Raw genomic sequence first — 20,305 nt, forward strand, 5'->3', positions numbered from 1 at the left:
TAAACTCCCCAGTCATATCATGAAGTCACTTGGAATAATATTAATCCCAGGAACCTTGAGAACTATCACATCATTTGCTATTTATATGGCACTTGGGACATTCCAGAATTCAGTCCCTAATGTCAGAGTTCTTAATCAGGGTTGACAAAACCCCAACAGATGTGTAATCAGATTTCTAGGAGATCTAAGTATTTCAATGGAAAAAAAAATAGTTCTTATTTTCCCTAACCTTTGATTTCCTTTGTAATTCTATGTATTTTATTTTATGTTTTTATGGATATTCTGAGAAGGGTCCACTGACTTCCTCAGACTGCCAAACAAAACAGGTTAAGAACTATAGTTTCAATTTATTATCTCTGACTCTCAACAAACTTGTATGACTGACAGTATCTTTTGTTATTTATATGACAAGATGGGAAATAACTCCACAGATGGGATAATAACTTTTCCATATCACATAACTAGTTAGCTAACTAGACATGTATTCCATGCTTCCTGACCCAGCAGTAAGCTATGATCATTCTACCACACTTTCCCTCTTAGATTAATCTGCAAAACTGGACTTTCTAACTGGATCCTCCAGTGAAATGCCCTTATTGTATCTCATACATCTATTTATATTTTGTTACAGCTTCCCCACCCCGATTCTTTTTTTTATATACTTTGAGTTGCTTTTATTTTCTTATACTATTAATCTATATGATAAACCCAAAAGTAAAATCTATTTTAAAGTGAACATAATCTTATTAAAATTATATATATATATACAAAATTATATATACTATATATATTTAAATTACATATATATGTATATGTTTATATGTGTATATACAGATGTGTATATGATGTGTGTCCATATATATAAGCAAGTATACATATGCATTTGTTTATTTATAGAATATGTATAAACTTAAATAGCCTTTGATGCTTCCTAGAAAACATTTGTTACTACCTGAAGACATGACACATTAAACTCACACTTATATAATGCTTTACCTATCACAAATCACTCTCCTCCCAACGATATACTGAGGTAGGTAGTTTAAGTAATATGACATCTATTTGATAAATAAATAAGAATTCATTATAGGGATAAGAAAAAGAGTTGGATAAAATACACCATCCCTTCTACTAATCTCTTTTTCTTTATTAATTAAAGCTTTTTATTTACAAAACATATGCATGAGTAATTTTTCAACATTGACCCTGACAAAACCTTCTGTTCCAAATTTCCCCCTCCTTCCCTGTACCCCCTCCCCAAGATGGCAGATAGTCCAATACATTAGCTATGTTAAAATATGTGTTAAATCCAATATATATAAATATTAATACTGTTATCTTGCTGCACAACAAAAATCAGATCAAGAAGGAAGAAAAAAGCTGCAAAAGAAAACAAAATGCTAGGAAACAATGCTATGTTGTGGTCCACACCCAGTTCCCATGATCTTCTCTCTGGGTGTAGGTGGCTCTCTTCATCATGGAGCAAGTGGAACTAGTTGAATCATTTCATTGTTGAAGAGAGCCACATCCATCAGAATTGATTGTCATATAGTCTTATTGTTGCCATGTATAATGATCTCCTGATTCTGCTCATTTCACTTAGCATCAGTTCATGTAAGACTCTCCAAGCCTTTCTGAAATCATCCTGCTGGTTGTTTCTTACAGAACAATAATATTCCATAACACTCATATATCACAATTTACTGAGCCATTCCCAATTGATGGGCATCCATTCAGTTTCCAGCCACTACAAAAAGGGCTGCCACAAATTTTGCACATGTGGGTCCCTTTCCCTCCTTTAAGATCTCTTTGGGATATAAGCCCAGTAATAACACTGCTGGATTAAAGGCTATGCACAGTTTGATAATTTTTTGAGCATAATTTCAAATTGCTCTTCAGAATGGCTGTATCCACAGTTCCGCCAACAATATATTAGTGTCCCATTTATCCCACATCCCCTCCAACATTCATCCGTGTCTTTTCCTGTCATCTTAGCCAATCTGACAGGTGTGTAGTGGTATCTCAGAGTTGACTTAATTTGCATTTCTCTGATCAATAGTGATTTGGTTATTGTGTTCAATAGTGAATAGGTTATTGGATGAATGGTGATTTGGAGCACCTTTTCATGTGACTACAAGTCTGAAAATTGTTCATATCCTTTGATTATTTATCAATTGGAGAATGGCTTGAACTATTATAAATTCTCTATATATTTTAGAAATGAGGCTTTTATCAGAACCTTTGGGTGTAAAAATGTTTCCCAGTTTCCCTTCTAATCTTGCTTGCATTAGTTTTGTGTGCACAAAAACTTTTTAACTTAATATAATCAAAATTATCTATTTTGTGATCAATAATGATCTCTATTTCTTCTTTGGTCACAAATTCTTTACTCCTCCATAGATCTGAGAGGTAAACTATTCTATGTTCTTCTAATTTGTTTATAATATCATTCTTTATGTCTAGATCATTAACCCATTTTGACTTTATCTTGGTATATGGTGTTAGGTGTGGGTCAATACCTAGTTTCTGTCATACTAGTTTCAAATTTTCCCAGCAGTTTTTGTCAAATAGTGAATTCTTATCCCAAAACCTGGGATCTTTGGGTTTGTCAAATACCAGATTACTATAGTCATTGACTATTTTGTGCTGTGAATCTAACCTATTCCACTGATCAACGGCTCTATTTCTTAGCCAATACCAAATCCCATCCCAATTCTTGTTTCAAAGGTTGTTCCTAATGAACATTAAATAATAATCTGACAGTTTGTTCTAGGATTGTAGATATGTCAAAGGCTTGGATATTAATAACTCTTCCTCAAGATAACATGATATTCCTCATGAAAGAAGGAGAAGACAAAAGTGGTATAGAAACCAACCAAGAAATCCTTGTAAAAGGTTATTGGATGAAGTGAGATTTTGGACAGAAAGAGTAACCTTCTGTTGGAGGTATGAACTATACCAGAAAAATACAAAATAATAGTATAAGGAGTATTTAGAAGCCTCAGTAGAACTTGTTTATATTTAAAACTGTACCTTTTTCTTTGCACCCCACTTTGGGTAAGTGCTCTCTCACAGAGTAGGCAATTAAAAAGATTACTTATCTGAACTGGGAAGATTCCTAAGACTCAGAAAGGGTTAGTGATTGCTATGTTATCATCAGAGAGTGAGAGCACAGAATAATTTCCATCACTACAAAACTAATGAGGCCCTATGGAAGTTCTGCTTCCTCTATTCAGAGATTTTCTGTTTGAGCAGAAAATTATCACCCAGGGGCATCTTTTGGCAATCCAATTAAATTAAGTCAGAGGGAGAATGTTTGGTTTCTCCTGAGTGATTGTAACTGGGAACTGAGCCCACCAACCTTTTATACTAATGTGTCCCAGAATAGCCAGAGACAAAGTGCTCCCAAAAGCAGAAGTGGGACATCTCATTATCATTAGTTTAAATAAATTCATAGAGCTCCATGAGAACATTACATGTAATCTTCAAATTATGATCACATGTATTTAGGGTAGATAGGACTCTGATGTAGGGAATAGAGTGCTGGTCCTCAGAAGAGGAGTTTAAATCCAACCTTGAGTAGTTACTAGCAAATCATTTAAATTCCATCTTCCTCAGTTTCCTCATTTGTAAAGAAGGTGTAACAATAGCATCAACTTCCCATGGTTTTTGTAAAGACCCAATGAGTTGACATAAGTAAAGCACTTTGCAAAATTTAAAACCCCATATAAAAGCCAATTATCATAATTATTAGGATTTGCCATCAGATGACATGCTTTCCAAAGCTTCTTTACTTTATGCTTGATAGTTGTGCTTTTTGGCCTTCATCATTTGATAATTGTTCAAAATCTGTCACCTTGGCTTTTCTTTCCTTAGCTTCAATTTCTTTGGTTCATCTTAGAGCTGGCAATTTTGAACTGATGTTTCCTTTCACCCAAGCAGTCTGGACATACTTCTGACAAGTATCATATGGGACTTGCAAACAAAATCTATGAGTTGCGGATGTTCAAACATTATAGTTTAAGTTCTCACCGCACTGCACAAGTCATCAAACAAAGCTCTGTTTTGATTAATAACATCAACTAGTTTGCCTCTCCGTGGTCCAAATGAAATGGAGGTCCCCTCAGTCAATTTCTACATAGAGCTTGAATCTCATATTAGTGATGATGAGCAAAAAAACAAAGGAATATGATACATGTAACTTTACACAATACCATCAGTTATATCCACTTACTCTTTAATTGAATGGGTGTAACATATGAAGTAACTTATTAGTTTCTTTTGCATTACTTTCCATTTCCAATTTGTCCATTAACCTATGTATTTGTATAAATACCTTCCCATATAATCATATTAAAACAGTATACTGTACTAAGAGACACTTAGAATCTAGTTTAAATGGATCTTAAAGATTACCTCACCTGAGAATCTTATGCTTTCTTTGTCTTGTGAGACCCTTTGGCAGTCTGGTGACTCCATTCTCAGAATAATGTATGTAAATGTATAATATAAATACATAAAATGAAAACCAATTATGTCAAAATATAGTTATCCATATGTTAAAAATAGTTCATCAAACCCAACTCCAGAGTCTAATCTATGCCTGTAATTCAATATCCAGTACAATATTTCTAACAACCTCTTTTCTAACTTAACCTAGCAACTACCCTACTTCAAGCCCTCATTATGTCTTGCTTAGACTGTTGCAATAACCTCCTTAATGATCTTTCTAGCTCATACCTATCCCATCCTGTATATACAACTGCTGAACAATATTCCTAAAGTATAGTTCTGACCATGTCTTTCCTCATTCTATAAACTTTTATAGTTCTCAATTACTCTTACAACCATGTAATTTAATTTAAAGACTGTTGGCTCTTTCCTCTTGACAATTTAAAGACCTTTACAATCTAGCTCCTCCATATACTTTCCAGCTTAATTTTATTATACTGCCATCAAGCCAACTCACCTTGTGAAAAACATTCAATCTCCCACATACAGCCCTTTGTACAGGCTTTACTCCAAGCCTGGAAAATGCCCCGTCTCATCTCTGCCTATAAGAATCTGTGATTTCCTTCAAAGCTCAGTTCAAGTAATACTCATACATAACACTTTTTTCTGGTCTTCCAATTTCCAATGCCATCCCTCCAAATTATTTTGCATTTATTGTGCACATTTTAATCTACTTACAGTGTCTGATTCTTAGGTAGTGTTCAATAAATGATTATTTGTTGATTAATTCAAGAAGTCTCTGCCCGAAGATCTCTTGTGATAAGGAACTCAGTCCTCTTGAGACAGTTCATTTTATTTTGAGGCACCTCCATTTTTTAAGAAGCTTCACTTTATATCATAATCCAATAATTCTCTCTGTAACACCTAAGTCTTGCTCCTGATTGTGATCCCTTGTACAACATAGAAAGAGTCTTATGTACTCAGTCAAATTGTACCAAGCCCTTTCTTCACTTAGTTTTTTAAAATTCTATATGAAAAATTCCATGCAATTCTATAATATATGTGTGTATGTAAGTGAATGTATATAAATGTATAAAAAGAGACCATGGTTTCTGGTCCCCTTGACAACCTCATTACTTTTTGTGATAGACTGTGGTTTGCAGATGTCTTTCTGAAAATGTGGCACTTTGAACTAAGCATAATACTTCCAATGTATTGTGACCAGGGACAATTACATCTGGACAACCATAATCTTGATATAGACATCATGCCTTTCTCAAAGTAAATGTAAGATCACATTATCACATCATATTGAGCCTGCCATTCACCAGAATCCTCAGTACTATTTGCCATTCATGCTCTTCCTCTCTTCTTGTAATTGGTGTTTTGAACTTAAGGGGAAGATTTTACATTTATCTCTATTTAGTTTGCTTTTATTAGACACAGCTCATTTCTCTAGCCTTCCAGAAACAAATGTTTAATTTATCAGGGGAACATGAGGGATCTGGAGACAATAATTCTCTCTTGCAATTGCTCAAAGTTTCAAAACCAGGAAGGACGGAGAGTAGGCAAAGTTTTTAAATAAAGACTTAAGCTTCTGGGAAGTAACTTGAAGTTCAGTTAGTATTAATTTTTTTGTTACTCCCTATACTTTGGCTCCCTAAACTTAGAGAAATCTTCTTTGATTGGTATTTGTTGAATTACTCACCCTAGATCTTCTAACTTCATCCCACATCCACTGTAATAACCCATCCAGCGTGGTCTTTGGATTCATTATTTTCCATTCCTCTTTCTAACTTGTCCCTCTTGCCAGTCTACAAATTATATTTCCTGTCTCTGATGTCTTTAATTACTAGGACATTCAGACTTTGCCTCTGGAAGACAATGACATTGTTCTCTAAATTCCAAAAGAGATGACCTAGTGTAGCCGCAATAGAAGACTGACATTCTGTTATTCCTCCATTATAAGAGCTTTAAAGACCAGAAAGTACCAATAGCAATTATCTCATATGTCTGACAAATTATCCATACTATAGAAAATATTTGAAATCTGGAAATACATGCATTCCTTGTTCAGTCATTATTTGGAAGAAAGGGGCCCCGATTCTAGGTAGCAGAAACTAGTCTATCTTCATCCAAAGGTAAAAGTGGTTTATCAGTTGCTATTCATTCTGCATTTATTTTCTTAAGTCAAGCATTTATTATATAGTGTTTTGCCAGGCATTTATTAAATAGCTACTAAAAGCTATTAAACAGGAAACACAAGAAAAAAAAATTACAAAGTCCCTGCCCAACAGATGTAATACATTGAAACAGGGAAGTAGGCTGGATCTGGACCATCTAGCTGGGATTGAAGATAAAATACGATGAAAAAGCGATCTGCTTTTAAGAAATGGACATTTTGGGGCAACTAGATGGTGCATTAGATAGAGTACCAGCCCTGAAGTCATGAGGACCTAAATTCAAATCTTGCCTCAGACACTTAACACTTCCTAGCTTTGTGACCATGGGCAAGTCACTTAACCCCAATTGCCTCAGCAGCGACAGACATTTTGGGTTTTTTTTTTTTCCTAAACTTCATTTCCATTCTTCCCTTTTCTCACTCTTCACTCTATGTCTCACTACCTCTAGATCTTTGAGGTAAAACTTTCTTGTTATCAGTTGTTATTGATCCTTATTATATTAGACACAATGGCATTTGCCAACTTTGCTGCAGACCCAGAGACATCCATCCCACTGGTAGTTCAATTCAGGTCCTTGATTGAGAAGACCAAGTCCCTGTAGAAGAGAAAAAATATTATGAACACAGTTGGGGCCTCTCCTGTAAGCACTATAGACAAATTTGCCAATAATCCCAGTTCTGTCAATACATGGGACTCAAGGAACATCAGTTTACACAATTCTGCCACTGAAAGATTTAATAGGTACTCTTCACTTCCAATACCAAGACATCTTAATTTTAGGGCTCTATACAGATGATATGGCAAAGAATGGCCCCTAAGTATGGCAGATGATCTCCTTATTCAATTTACATCCTTGATCCAAAAATCTTACTCTAGATCTTTTCATGAAGCAGGTCAAAGATAGTAATCCTATGGGAGATATTGGAGAAGAACTGAACAAAGGATATAATACTTGTGATAGGGAACTCAGTCCTCTTGAGACAGTTCATTTTACTTTGAGAGACCTCCATTTTCTAAGAAGCTTCACTTCATATCACAATGCAATCATCCTTTCTGTAATACCTAAGTCTTGCTCCTGGTTATTATCCCTTGTACAACACAGAACAAGTCTTATGTACTTAGACATATTGTACCAAGCCCTCTCTTCACTTGGTTAAAAAAATTCTATATAAAAAATTCTATGCAATTCTAATAATATATGTATGTGTGTTTGTGTGTATACATATAAATGTTTATAAAGAGATTGTGATTTCTGGTCCTCTTGACAACCTCATTACCTTTTTGTGATGGATTATGGCTTGCAGATGTCCTTTCTGAAATGTGGCACTTTGAACTAAGCACAATACTTCCAATGTGTTATGACCAGGAACAATCACATCTGTACAACCATAATTTTGTTATAGACAGTTTGACTTGATGGAAGTATAATATATAAATATATTTTCCCTGCTGGAGGACTATTTTTTAATTTTTGTAATAGCCTTCTAAATATTCTCCCTACCTCTAGTATCTCCTTTCTCCAGTTCATCTGCCATACTTCTCCCAAAGGTATTTTCCAAAAGCAAAAGTTCAAACTATATCCCTCCCCACTCACAAAAGCCCCAGTGGCTCCATATTGCCCCTGGGAAAACATACAAACTTCTGTTTGGTCATTAAGGCCATTAACAATCTGGCTTCAGTTTCTCCAGATATGTTACACTTTACTCTCTTGCTTTTAACTCTACAATTCAATCAAACTGATCTTGCTGTTCTTTGCTGTATACTCCAGCTCCCATCTCCGTGTATTTGTACTCCCTCCTCTTCTTCACTTTCTCATTAAAAATCAATTGTAATGGTATTTCCAATATGAGACCTAACTATAAGTACCCCTTCCCTAATTACTTTTAATTTACCTTGTATATATTAGATATGCCCTATGACAAAATGGATTCAGCCTATTCCCTTCTTATCTCAAGTCTTGTTTCCTCTTACTTCAACTAACAATTACCCTTGCTCAAGTATTTTTCTTAATTATTAGCATGTATTAGTTCTGTTCCAGGGAGAACATGACACCAAAGTCTTTGGATTCTGATTCTGGTATCTGATAATCTTATCTTCTCCTCTTTACATTAGACAACATGATAGGATGAATAAAAAAGAAGAGTTTAGGATGATACAGAGCTTGAAGCTCTGGGTGACTAGAAAAATGGCATTGCCCTCAAAAGAAAACTTTAAAAAAAATTTTCCCAGTTACATATAAAAACAGTGGAGATTTTGGGGTATATTTGCATTCATATATATATATATCTATATATAGATAGATAGATAGATAGATATATCCCCATGAATCATGTTGGGAGAGAGACATTAGAACAAAAAGGAAAAGCCACAAGAGAAAAAGCCACAAGAGCCACAAACAAAAAAAAGTGGGGGGAAAGTCAACATAGCATGTCTTGATTTACATTCAGTCTCCATAGTTCTCTCTCTGAATGTGAATGGTGTTTTCCATCCAATATTGGGATGGTCTTGTATCACTGGACTTCTGAGAAGAACAAAGTCTGTTATAGTTGATCATTGCAACAATCTTGTTGATGCTATGTACAATGTTTTCCTCATTCTGCTTATTTTCTCTCAGCATCAGTTCATGTAAATCTTTCTAGGCCTTTCTAAACCAGCCTGTTCATCATTTTTAGAGAACAATAATATTCCATTACTTTCATATGCTACAACTTATTCAGCCATTTTTCCAAATTTATGGGCATCTATTCATTTTCCAATTCTTTGCCACCACTGCTGTAAACATCTCAAAAGAACATTCAAAAGATGAGAGATTTTGTTTGGAAAGATAGAGTTCTGTTTTGAACATGGTAAGTTTCAGATGACTACTCTTTGTTGATCAATCTATAGCCCACATCTGAAATAGATTGCTAACTCTGGAAAACATGCTGTAAATTTATTAACAAGAAGAGAATCATTAGCATGGTGGTGGTGGGAAGCTTCAAAGCATGCCATAATTAGTATTATTCGTTGAAGGAGCACAGTTTTTCAGCTTCTAGAAATAAGACTTTGTGGAAACATAAGATATGTCTTCAAAGATCTGAAAGCCTGCTATATGTAGGCTTTTACTCTGTGAAATTTATAGAATATATAAAAAAGTGAATTTTTATTAGTTAGAGGAAAAAGTTTCCAACAATTTGAGCTATTTGAAAATGGAATGTAGTGCTTAGAAGTAGTGAGTTCCCTGTCATTTACTTCATCAAAAAGAAACTAAACACATGTCAGGGATCTTGACAGAATTTACACATCAGATAAAGATAAAGGAGAGGCAGGCAAGATGACCTGTAAGATCTCTTCTAAATCCAAGATTCACATAATCATAGAAGGAATTGAAAATGAAATTCTAGATTAGGAAATTATCCTAATGATCATCTACTCCAATACTGTCTTTTGGGGGGAAAATGATACTCAAAGAGAGAAACTTGGCAAAGTGGTATTGAGTAGCCAAGTCAGATCTAGAATTCTACTTACTTCCATGTATTAACATAAAAATCATCAGAGAGATGAATAGAGAAGGGGCATTATTCCACATTTATCTTTAATGAGATGCTATGGGTATAAAATCTCAGAGGTTTATGAAATATATAAATATTCCCACTCCAAGTCCAACACTGACTCCCACTGGGGCAAAGGAACCAAGTCTACCCTATCTTGTCCAAGGACTAACAAACCCTGTTTCCATCTTATCTATGCCAGGGAGAATTTCTCTGGGGCTTTCAACCTTTAGCTAGCTTCAAATTTCCCATTACCTGAAGGAAAGAAATAGAAGTAACAGAGCTGAGTGGCAGTTCTTGAGATCTTTACAAATCATCTCGGTAAGATCTAGGGAAACAGCTAGGGCATTGCCTTCAAACACACATACTTGTACACATACATACACACAAAACTCATACTCAGACACACAACACAGACACGTCATATAACTATACACAGATAAATACATAATCCCTTTTTTCAGTCCAGCTCAAAGACCGGGAGAAATTCTATTTCAAGCAATTCTATATTTCATTTTACCCACCAACGGATAGCATGCAACTAACAGCGGGGAATAGAAGGATTATGATTGGGACAGTGGCTCAGTTCCTCTTTGGTAGAATTAGGCTAGACTATGGTCTTTGAAAGAGAATCCTAGGACTGAGAGCTAGAAGAAACTTTAAACATCCTCTAGTGGTAAACTTTCACTTTAAAGAAACTGAAGACCAAGAGAAAGTACCTTGACTAGCTTAAAACCATGTATGTAATTAGAGCTAGTATTAAAACAAGATTTTCTAAATTCAAATTCAATGGTCTGCCATTACATTAAAGCACAAGTGTCATATACTGAGGGTGGGGAAAGATCATGGAAATTTCCCATATATCATGGCCAAGCAAAAATCTCATTCTCTCTGATCAATCCAATCTAAACTTAATTTTCCCTTTCTTGAATTCCTGTAGCATACATTGTTTAGTCTATCCAAGGAAATAGAATTCTAAGTTCTCTTTCTGCTCTAATATTCTAGGAATCTGTAGACCCACAATTTTCTACATTTTAAGAGAAGCATGGGAAATTAAGTTTATTCTGACAGGAAAAGATTAGGGGTTTTTATCTTCTCCACAGAGAAGTATACTTTCTCTTACATAGCTTTCCTTTTCCCTTTTCTCTACTGCACTGTGGAAGAGAGATATCATTCTGAGGGAGCTGAAACTTGTGAAGACTGATAGACAGGGAAAGATAGCAGTTTCAGGAAGATATCTTTAAACTGAATCACTTAAAGACAGGAATTATGAAGGAAACTTTAATATGGAGTTACCATAAGACTGGATACAAACCATCTTGAAGTCTTGGAGCAATGTTGCAGTCTCATAAGATTTGGGTGAGTAAGGGAAGGTTATTCACCTCTAAGGGTATTGAACTAAAACAAAGTTAGGTCAATACATCATAAGATCCTAGATTTAGATCTAAGATCATAAATATAGAATTAACTGGGACCCTATATATAGGTCATCTAGTACAATTCCTACATTTTAAAAATGAGTTACTGAGATCCAAGTGGTTGAATTATTTTCTTGAAGTCACTGAAGTAGTAAGTAGTAAAGGTTTGAACATAGGCCATCACGCTCAAAATTTAGCTCTTTCTGCTATATCATATAGTTGTAGCTGATAAAAACTATGGTTCATATTTAAATGACATTTTAAAGTGATTTGCTTAAAATAATACTATGAGCTAGATAATATAAGTATTATTAATCCCATATGTTACCAACCAAGCTTCATGGAGACAGAGACTTATTCAAGTTCACCCAATTAATAATCAATAATATTTGCTAAGTTAAGGACTAAAATTCTAGTCTTTGAATTTAAAATACAGTGGTATTCCCTGTGTGTTTTACTGTTTATTAAAAAAAAAATTGAGGCATTACATTTTATTTAATATGTTAACTTTTTAAAAAACTCTATAAAATAATTTATCAAGTTAATACTATTAAATTGATAATATTATCAAGTTAATGGCTATTTTAATAGAATTGTATTGTTAAAATTAAAAAGAAGTATAAAATCAAGAGTTATGAATTGAATCTCAACTAAAGATAATCCTTAGATTAGATTAGATCCAGTGAACTGCAGCAAATATTACCAACAAATTTTATCTATGTTAGCTACCTATCTATCTTTCTATCACCTACTCTTTGACTCTGCCTGTATTTTAATCATTTCATGAAATCAGATTTCACATAGTTCTACACTTCTGTAACTTATTTTTAAATATTGACTTACCATTATTCCAGAAGACAAGTGAATCAGCATGCTGCCCATCTCCTGATGAAATGATGATAGACCCAGAGTGTAAAATGAGACATGTTTTTTGAACATAGCCATGTAAGAATTTATTTTCCTTAACTGAGCATTAGTTAAAAGAATTTTTTTTCTCTTTTTCTTTTCAATGGCTTGGATAGAGAAGAAGAATTTTTTTTTGTTAATTGAAACAAAATTTAAAATACAATGAAATGTGTTGAGAGAGGGCATTTATAGTCTTATAGAATTGTACAAGAATATACTAAAAATTTAAGTACAGTTAGTGTGTGTGAGAGAGATTGAACTTAAATAAATCTAGGGCTTCCTGATTCCACAACAGCCTCTCACTGACAATAATAACTTGCATGAATTTTAGGAAAGTGTACAAGAGTGTAGATGTAGAATGTAAAGGAACAAATAGGCATGAGAAGGACACAAATATAAATGTCCAACTCATCAAATGTATGTCACGGATATATGTCCTTTATGAACATTATAAAGACCTCACAACACCAATTGCTAAATGACTTCATTATTTGTTTCTCCATGCAGAACTTTTGTTTCTTTATTTACTGCCTTTAAGTTAGTTCTAAATGCATGACCAAATCCTATATTCCCTGATAAGAGTATTTGATCATTAGTCTAAAAAGTTAGATTAATTTTGCAGTTTAAATAATAGCAAATGAAGAAATATCTTGAATTTGCCATATGCAAGAAAACTAGTTGCTAAGTAAAGAATAAAATTCTATAATCCTTTGTTGATTGAGCTATTTTTTTTCCCCTTTGGCAGATATGGACAGAGAAAACCAAACTGTTATCTCTGAATTCCTTCTCCTGGGACTCTCTAGTCAGCCAGAACAGCAGAAAATTCTCTTCTGGCTGTTCCTGTGTGTTTATCTTGTCACTGTGTTTGGAAACTTGCTCATCATGCTGGCCATTGGCCTGGATGCCCGGCTTCACTCGCCTATGTACTTTTTCTTGGCCAACCTCTCTTTTGTTGATATTTGCTTTTCATCAGTTACAATCCCCAAAATGTTGATAAACCACATATCAAAAAGCAACTCTATCTCTTATGTGGAGTGCATGATACAAATGTATTTCTTTATTACTTTTATAAACATGGATGGGTTTCTTCTGGTGGTAATGGCTTATGACCGTTACATGGCCATTTGCCGCCCACTTCACTACGCTACTGTCATGCGCCCTGGGCTTTGTATCCTTTTGGTGGCCATATCCTGGGTCATTACTAATCTTCATGCTCTCTTACACACCCTATTAATGGCTCAATTGTCCTTCTGTGCTGACAACACTATCCCCCACTTCTTCTGTGACCCCTACCCAGTTAGAAAACTCTCCTGTTCAGACACTTACATCAGTGATTTGATGGTGTTCACTGTAGGGGGGGTAGTGTTTGTTACCCCATTCACATGCATCGCCATCTCTTATGTCTTCATATTCTCCAATGTGATGAAAATCCCATCTACCCAAGGAATACAGAAAGCCCTGTCCACTTGTGGTTCTCACCTCACTGTGGTTTCCCTCTTTTATGGGGCTATCATGGGGATCTATTTGCGTCCCTCATCTTCCTACTCAGCTGTGGACACGGTGGCCACAGTGATCTTTACTGTCGTTACGCCCATGCTTAATCCCTTTATCTATAGCCTGAGAAATCAGGACATGAAGGCAGCTCTACGGAAACTGATTCTTACAAAAATGATTTTGCAAATGCCTTAGAATCATAGAATTCAATTTAATTCAACAAATATTTAGTATGAATCAAAGTGTTTAGTAAGTACTTGTTCTATAGCAAGTTCTGTACAAGGAGCTGGGACAAGAAAGACAAAAATAAAACTATTCCTCTTCACAAGAAGCTTACATTCTATTGGGAAAATGATACATCTATATCTGTAAATATATATCAAAGTAAATATTGTAGAAATGAAGAAGATGGAAGACAACTAGTCTAGTCAGGAACTTTAGAACCTCTATTATTTCTCTCTTTAGAGGATCTTCACAAAGTTTATTGTGAGATATAGTGGTTGATGATTGTCTAGTTTTTCTGCTAATTTGCTAGTCTGTAACCTCACAAGGCATACTTTCTGGATGCTTGTCTTAATTGGACTTTCTCTTCATTGTAGTCAAGCAGTTTCAGATGAATGGTTCAGTCTGTTGCTTGGGTGGTTCAATAATTGTTTCCACTTCCCCTACAACTTTTGTTACTTTCCTTTTCAATAATTTTAGTCAATCTGATAGGTGCATAAGGCATGCTGATGTTACCTTAATAACATTTTTTCTCCATAACACTCCATTCTTCAGTCCTCTGACACAATTGCAACTAAGTAAAGACATTTACCATCTTAAGCCTGGACTGTTCTGATACTATTCTGATTGGTCTTCCTGCCTCAGGTCTCTTCCCACTATAATCCATTATTTACTCAGCTGTCAAAATGATCTTCCTAAAGCAGAAATCTGAGCATATCATCTCCACTAATCAATAAACTCTAATGGCTCCTCAAAGGCCTTCAGACCTATTCTGCCACCAGTCTTATACTTTATACCTCACCATGTTCTTTTTCATCCAGTGACTCTGGCTTCCTTGCTGTTCTTCATACAAATTATCCCATTTGTCAACTCCAAGAATTTTCAGTGGTTGACCACATGCATGGAATGTTCTCCCTTCTAATCTCTGCCTCTAGGCAGCCTTCAAATCTCAGCTAAAATCTTTCCTTCTGCAGTAATTCTTTCCCAATATCTCTTAATTCTTAATACCTCTTTCCATCTGTTATTTATTTCCTATTTATGCTGGATATAGTTTGTTTGAACCATTAGAGTATTACCTTCATGAAGATAAGGACTGTCTTCTATCTTTCCTTGTATCCTCAACATTTAGTATAGTGCTCATCCAAAAAGTTAGGTGGTATAGTGGCAAGAATGCTGGACTGGGAGTCAGGAAAACCCCATTTCAAGTCCCATATTTACTAGTTGTGTGATCTTGGGCAAGTCACTTTGCTTCGTTTTTCTCAACTATTAATGAAGATAATAATATCACCATTTTACAGGATTGTTGTGAGAACCAAATGAGGTAATAGATGAAGAGTACTTTTCAAACTTTTAAGTATTACATAAATACCAACTGAAATAATAGCAATAATTTTTATTATTATTGTGGGAGAATAGGGGCAGAGCCTTTAGACACTCCCTCACCTTTCCCTGAAGATGCCTCTCAGTGGGGGAAACAAATAAGCCCACTCTAAGTAGGACTTGAATACAATGGAATTTCCTTCAAACTATCAAAAGTGTTTGGAAAATCTATATATAAGAGAGAGATCAATTCTATTTCATGAAGTTCTTGAGTGTGTTTTGATGCATACTTAGTTCTTTTTTATTCTTTCTGAATGCTCCAATTTCTCCTCTGCCAACTGTCAATCCTTCAATTCTAGCTACTCCTCTCAAAATCTTCTAAATAGCCAAGCTTCTCTACCACAATGTCTCAACATTTATGATCTTTTTTGCTACCATCTCATTAAAAACCTGCTGATTACTCATGGATCTCCACCCTTGTGCAGACAGGATCCACTAGTTCTCCTGACTAACTTTTCAATGAAATCTGACCCCTGACACATACTGTGCAACTCTGGGATATTTATTTACCCTTTCATGCCTCCAGCAAGCTACTAAGACTGTCAGCTTAAAATTAGCTGTCCATGTGCTTTAGTAAACACTAGGCTTTTTTTTGAAGCAATCTGATCTAAGTGACTTACCTAGAGTCACACAGCTAATATCTGAAGCCACATTTGAACTCATGTCCTCCTAATTCCAGGGCCAGTATTCTATTCATGGTGATATCTAGCAGCTTCCGTAATTTCTTTACACCAATGAAATAATAGATTTGAATTTTTTAAACTATTACTTTTGTTGTTGTATATCAAAAATTGTTATATCCTATTGTTGTATATCTGCATCTTATCAGAATTTCCTTACATTAATAAAATCTCAAGCCTAGATTTTTTATTATTTTTGTGAAGAACAAGAACAAGGAGGAAGACATGATAATTATATTAAAGAAATATAAAAAGAATGCAGAAGCTTCACCTTTCTCACAGCCCTAGAGGCATGAAAACAGGACTGAATATCCAGGATGTGTGAATTCCCTGCCCAAGACACATAAATTTATCCGAAGATGATTGATCGTTGATTCTCCCTTCATAAACACTTCTTCCCCCTAATCTGGACAAATGGTCTTAGATCTTGTGTCCCTCAGGGCCTGCCTACACAGGCACTCATACTCTGTTGGTTGTGTCAAGGAGATGGAAACACAGGGGACATAACACATTGAAGCAGCCAAGAAACTTCCCATGAGATGAGAACAGAATGAGGAAATCTTGTGTGCTAGACTTCTCTAGCACAAAACTCCACTCTGTCTTTCCCTAAAACCTATCCAAAGGGAACAGGAAAAGCAGCAATTTGCAATGGGCAGAATGAAGGAAGGAAAGAGAAGCTTCTTAGGGAGTCACATAGTCTAAGAACAATTGTCTTCACTGAACATTTCTGATCCCTAGATCTACTATAAGATAGCTTTATACTGCATTCATTATGCCTCCTAGATGCCTCTCATTTCTGAGTCTGACTTGTAATTAAAAGGTGTTACTGTCTTGTCCAATCAGTTCCTCTATCCAAAAGAAAGCTATGTCTGCAGCAGAAGGAGTCCATCCAAATCTTCATATTCAAGCTAGTGACTTCATCTCTTCTGCTCCACAAAGAACCCACGCATCTACCACTACTATCCTTTCCAGGACTCCCATAGCCAATCCCAGTCTTCAGCACTTTTTGTGGAGAAGGTTGTTGGATCCTTAATCATCTTCTCACCACTGTGGAAAAGAGAAAGGTAGATAATGGAACAAGGTAGCTTGGTAACTTTAAGAGATCAGAACATGCTGATCAGGTAAGAGGCGAGGGAATGGGAACAGGAAAGTCTTCCTCAGATGCAGATAGAGACACACTTAGATATTCTGAGACAAACTCAGATAACACACAAGGACACCAAAACACATATAAAGAAATAGAATCACACAAAGACATAAACAGGTGTACACAAATACAGACAGAGACACACAAGGACACAGACACAGAAGTAAGTTTAGTTACTGTTTTGTTTACTACCCTACAAAGTTTACTACTTGTTCCTTAATTGATCCTTACTCCAAAAGAAATTTCCAGCCTTCCTAAAATAGATAAAATTTGAACAATTAACAATAATAAAAGATAGAATGTGACAAATGTTAAGTTCACAGGAAGAAGAGATAGTACTTTTACATAGGGCAAGGGTTCTTAACCTTTATTGTAGCATGGACCTCACTGGCCATCCAGTGAAACCTATGGATCCCTTCCCAGAATGATGCTTTTAACATAAAAAAAATACAAAGTATTACCCAAAAACCCATTATATTGAAATACAGATATCATTTTTTTTTAAGTTCATGAGTCCCTGGTAAAGATTCTCTAGCAGGAAAGAATTAGAGCAGGATTTTTGAGAATGATGGTATTTCAGCCAGGTTTCAAAGGATGGGATTAGATTTCAAAATATAGAGATGGGGAAGAATAGGATGTATGTGAGAGGGGGAATCTTATACATTCCAGCAGAGGTAAGAACATGAGCAAAGTATCAGAAAGATTAGATCATTTTCACTGAACAGTAGTGGTGCAAATGGTTGGAGTAGAGAGTGTGGGAAGAGGGAAATGAGAGATAAAGTCATCCATTTTCACTCCTACCTATTAATCATGGAGTCATAGGAATTAAACCTTAAAAATAATTTAATCCAAAAACTCAAAATTGTGTGTATCATGCACGATTTTGGCAGCATGGGGAAGTCTCTGGATCTATTCTCAGATAATATTATTAAACAAAATATAAAATACTACAAAGAAAACTAATTATATTGAAAAAGATTACCAGGAAATGGTTACAAATATTTTTTTAAAGCTCAGAGGGTGAAAATTATAGTAAGTGTCCAATGAGTGAGCAATCACTGCAGTTCAGGTTGTATGAAAAGGAGTAATGGAAAATAAATTTTTAAAAAAGAATAGTTTGGAGCAAATGAGTGAACCAGGGAGGCAAAACATGAAGTGAATGTGTCTCATAGGCTGAGCATATCAACAAAAATCAAGAGGTTCAAGGGATGATTACTACTAGAGTGGTTAACCGTTTTCTTCTACTGCTCATTTGTTAGATGAAGAACTGAGGCAAACAGGGTTAAGTGACTTGCCCAGGGTCACACAGCCGATAATGTCTGAGGCCAGATTTGAAATCAGGAACTGTGCCTAGTGCTCTATCCACTGGGCTACATGTAAATCATTGATGGATTCAAGTTATTATTTAATTTTTAATATTGTCACTAGAGCAATGTAGTGAAAAGAAATCTGGGTTGGGATTCTGGAGAACTAATTTCTGGGCTTAATTATGTTAACTTTGAGCAAACTACTTCCCTGTTATTATCCTCAGTTTTCTCATCTGTTAAAAAAAAAAACTATTGGACAAGATGATATACAATGTTCTTTATAGTTCTAATATTCTTTCTATGGCATTTTTTTGAAAGGATGAACAGAGGAAACCTGACCAGTGTATCAGAGTTCCTCCTATTGGGCCTCTCCAGGTGGCCTGAGCACCAACAACTCCTTTTTCCATTGTTCTTGGGGATGTACTTGATCACAGTAATTGGGAATCTATTAATCATCCTAGCCATATGTTCCAATGTTAACCTTCATAGCCCCATGTACTTTTTCCTCATCAATCTCTCCTTCACCGACATCTGTTTTATCTCTACCACAGTCCCCAAGATGTTAATGAACCTTTATTCCCAGGATTACACCATCTCCTATGTGAAGTGTCTGACTCAAATGTACTTTTTCACCTTGTTTGTTGGACTAGATGACTTCCTCTTGGGTATGATGGCTTATGACCGATACATAGCCATCTGCCGCCCACTTCATTATTCAATGGTAATGAGCCCCAGAATCTGCATACTATTTGTGTCTGGGTCCTGGATCATCACTAACAGCTGTTCCTTGTTACATACTCTTCTAGTAAATCAGTTGTCTTTTTGTGAAGAGAATATAATTCCCCACTTCTTCTGTGACCTTTCAGCCATGCTCAAGCTCTCTTGTTCTGATACTTACGTCAATGACCTAGAGATTATAATTGTGGGAGGGTTTTTGGTTGGTGCCCCATTCATTCTAATCATAGTGTCCTATATTCACATTATTTTGGCCATTCTGAAGATCCCATCTACTGGAGGCAAGTATAAAGCTTTTTCCACCTGTGGTTCCCACCTCTGTAGTGTGTCCATCTTCTATGGAACCCTTATGGGGGTGTATTTTCTTCCCTCCTCCACTCATCTAGACAATTTAGACATGCTAGCTGCTATCTTCTATACCATACTGACTCCCATGCTCAACCCCTTCATCTACAGTCTGAGGAACCAGGACATGCAGAATTCTCTGAGACTTTTTCTCAACAAGAGAACATTCTTCTTCAGATGACCCTTGCCTTCAAGATCTGCAAAAATAAATAAATAAATAAACAGAACCATGTAGATTAACAGGAATGAGATAAGGTATGTAGAGTAACTGGAATTGGTTAAAGAAAGAGGGAAGGGGTTAGGAGAGAATAGGGGAGGAATTTTTGTGAGGGAATTAAGCTAAGTAATAACAAGGCAAGGTAGCAAGTAGAAGTTAAGTGGAGGAATCAGTAGGGATTAGAAATAAAAGATACACATAAACATAATAATATTTAGGAATAGATTTTTTTTTGTAAAAGCAGGATTAGGAATCATTGATCTCAGATGAATTTAAAGCTAAAATAGGC

General features: G+C 35.4%; 1 protein-coding gene across 1 annotated transcript; it reads left to right on the top strand.

Moving 5' to 3' along the window:
* The first annotated feature begins 13,236 nt into the window (after positions 1-13,236).
* Positions 13,237-19,980, top strand: LOC127547960 (olfactory receptor 1361-like). The gene is made up of 2 exons (XM_051975094.1): positions 13,237-13,733; positions 19,038-19,980. The coding sequence occupies exons 1-2, from the start codon at positions 13,237-13,239 to the stop codon at positions 19,978-19,980; spliced, it is 1,440 nt and encodes a 479-aa protein (XP_051831054.1).
* Positions 19,981-20,305: the final 325 nt, after the last annotated feature.

Source organism: Antechinus flavipes, chromosome 2 (assembly GCF_016432865.1).
Source record: "Antechinus flavipes isolate AdamAnt ecotype Samford, QLD, Australia chromosome 2, AdamAnt_v2, whole genome shotgun sequence".
Taxonomy (NCBI): domain Eukaryota; kingdom Metazoa; phylum Chordata; class Mammalia; order Dasyuromorphia; family Dasyuridae; genus Antechinus; species Antechinus flavipes.

What these genes read in the sequence shown, in the direction of transcription:
- LOC127547960 (XM_051975094.1), top strand. Translation starts at nt 13,237, where the DNA reads ATGGACAGAGAAAACCAAACTGTTATCTCTGAATTCCTTCTCCTGGGA. An exon ending in ACCCTATTAATGGCTCAATT is followed by an intron (nt 13,734 to 19,037) that starts GTCCTTCTGTGC and finishes TTTTTTTGAAAG; the next exon opens with GATGAACAGAGGAAACCTGA.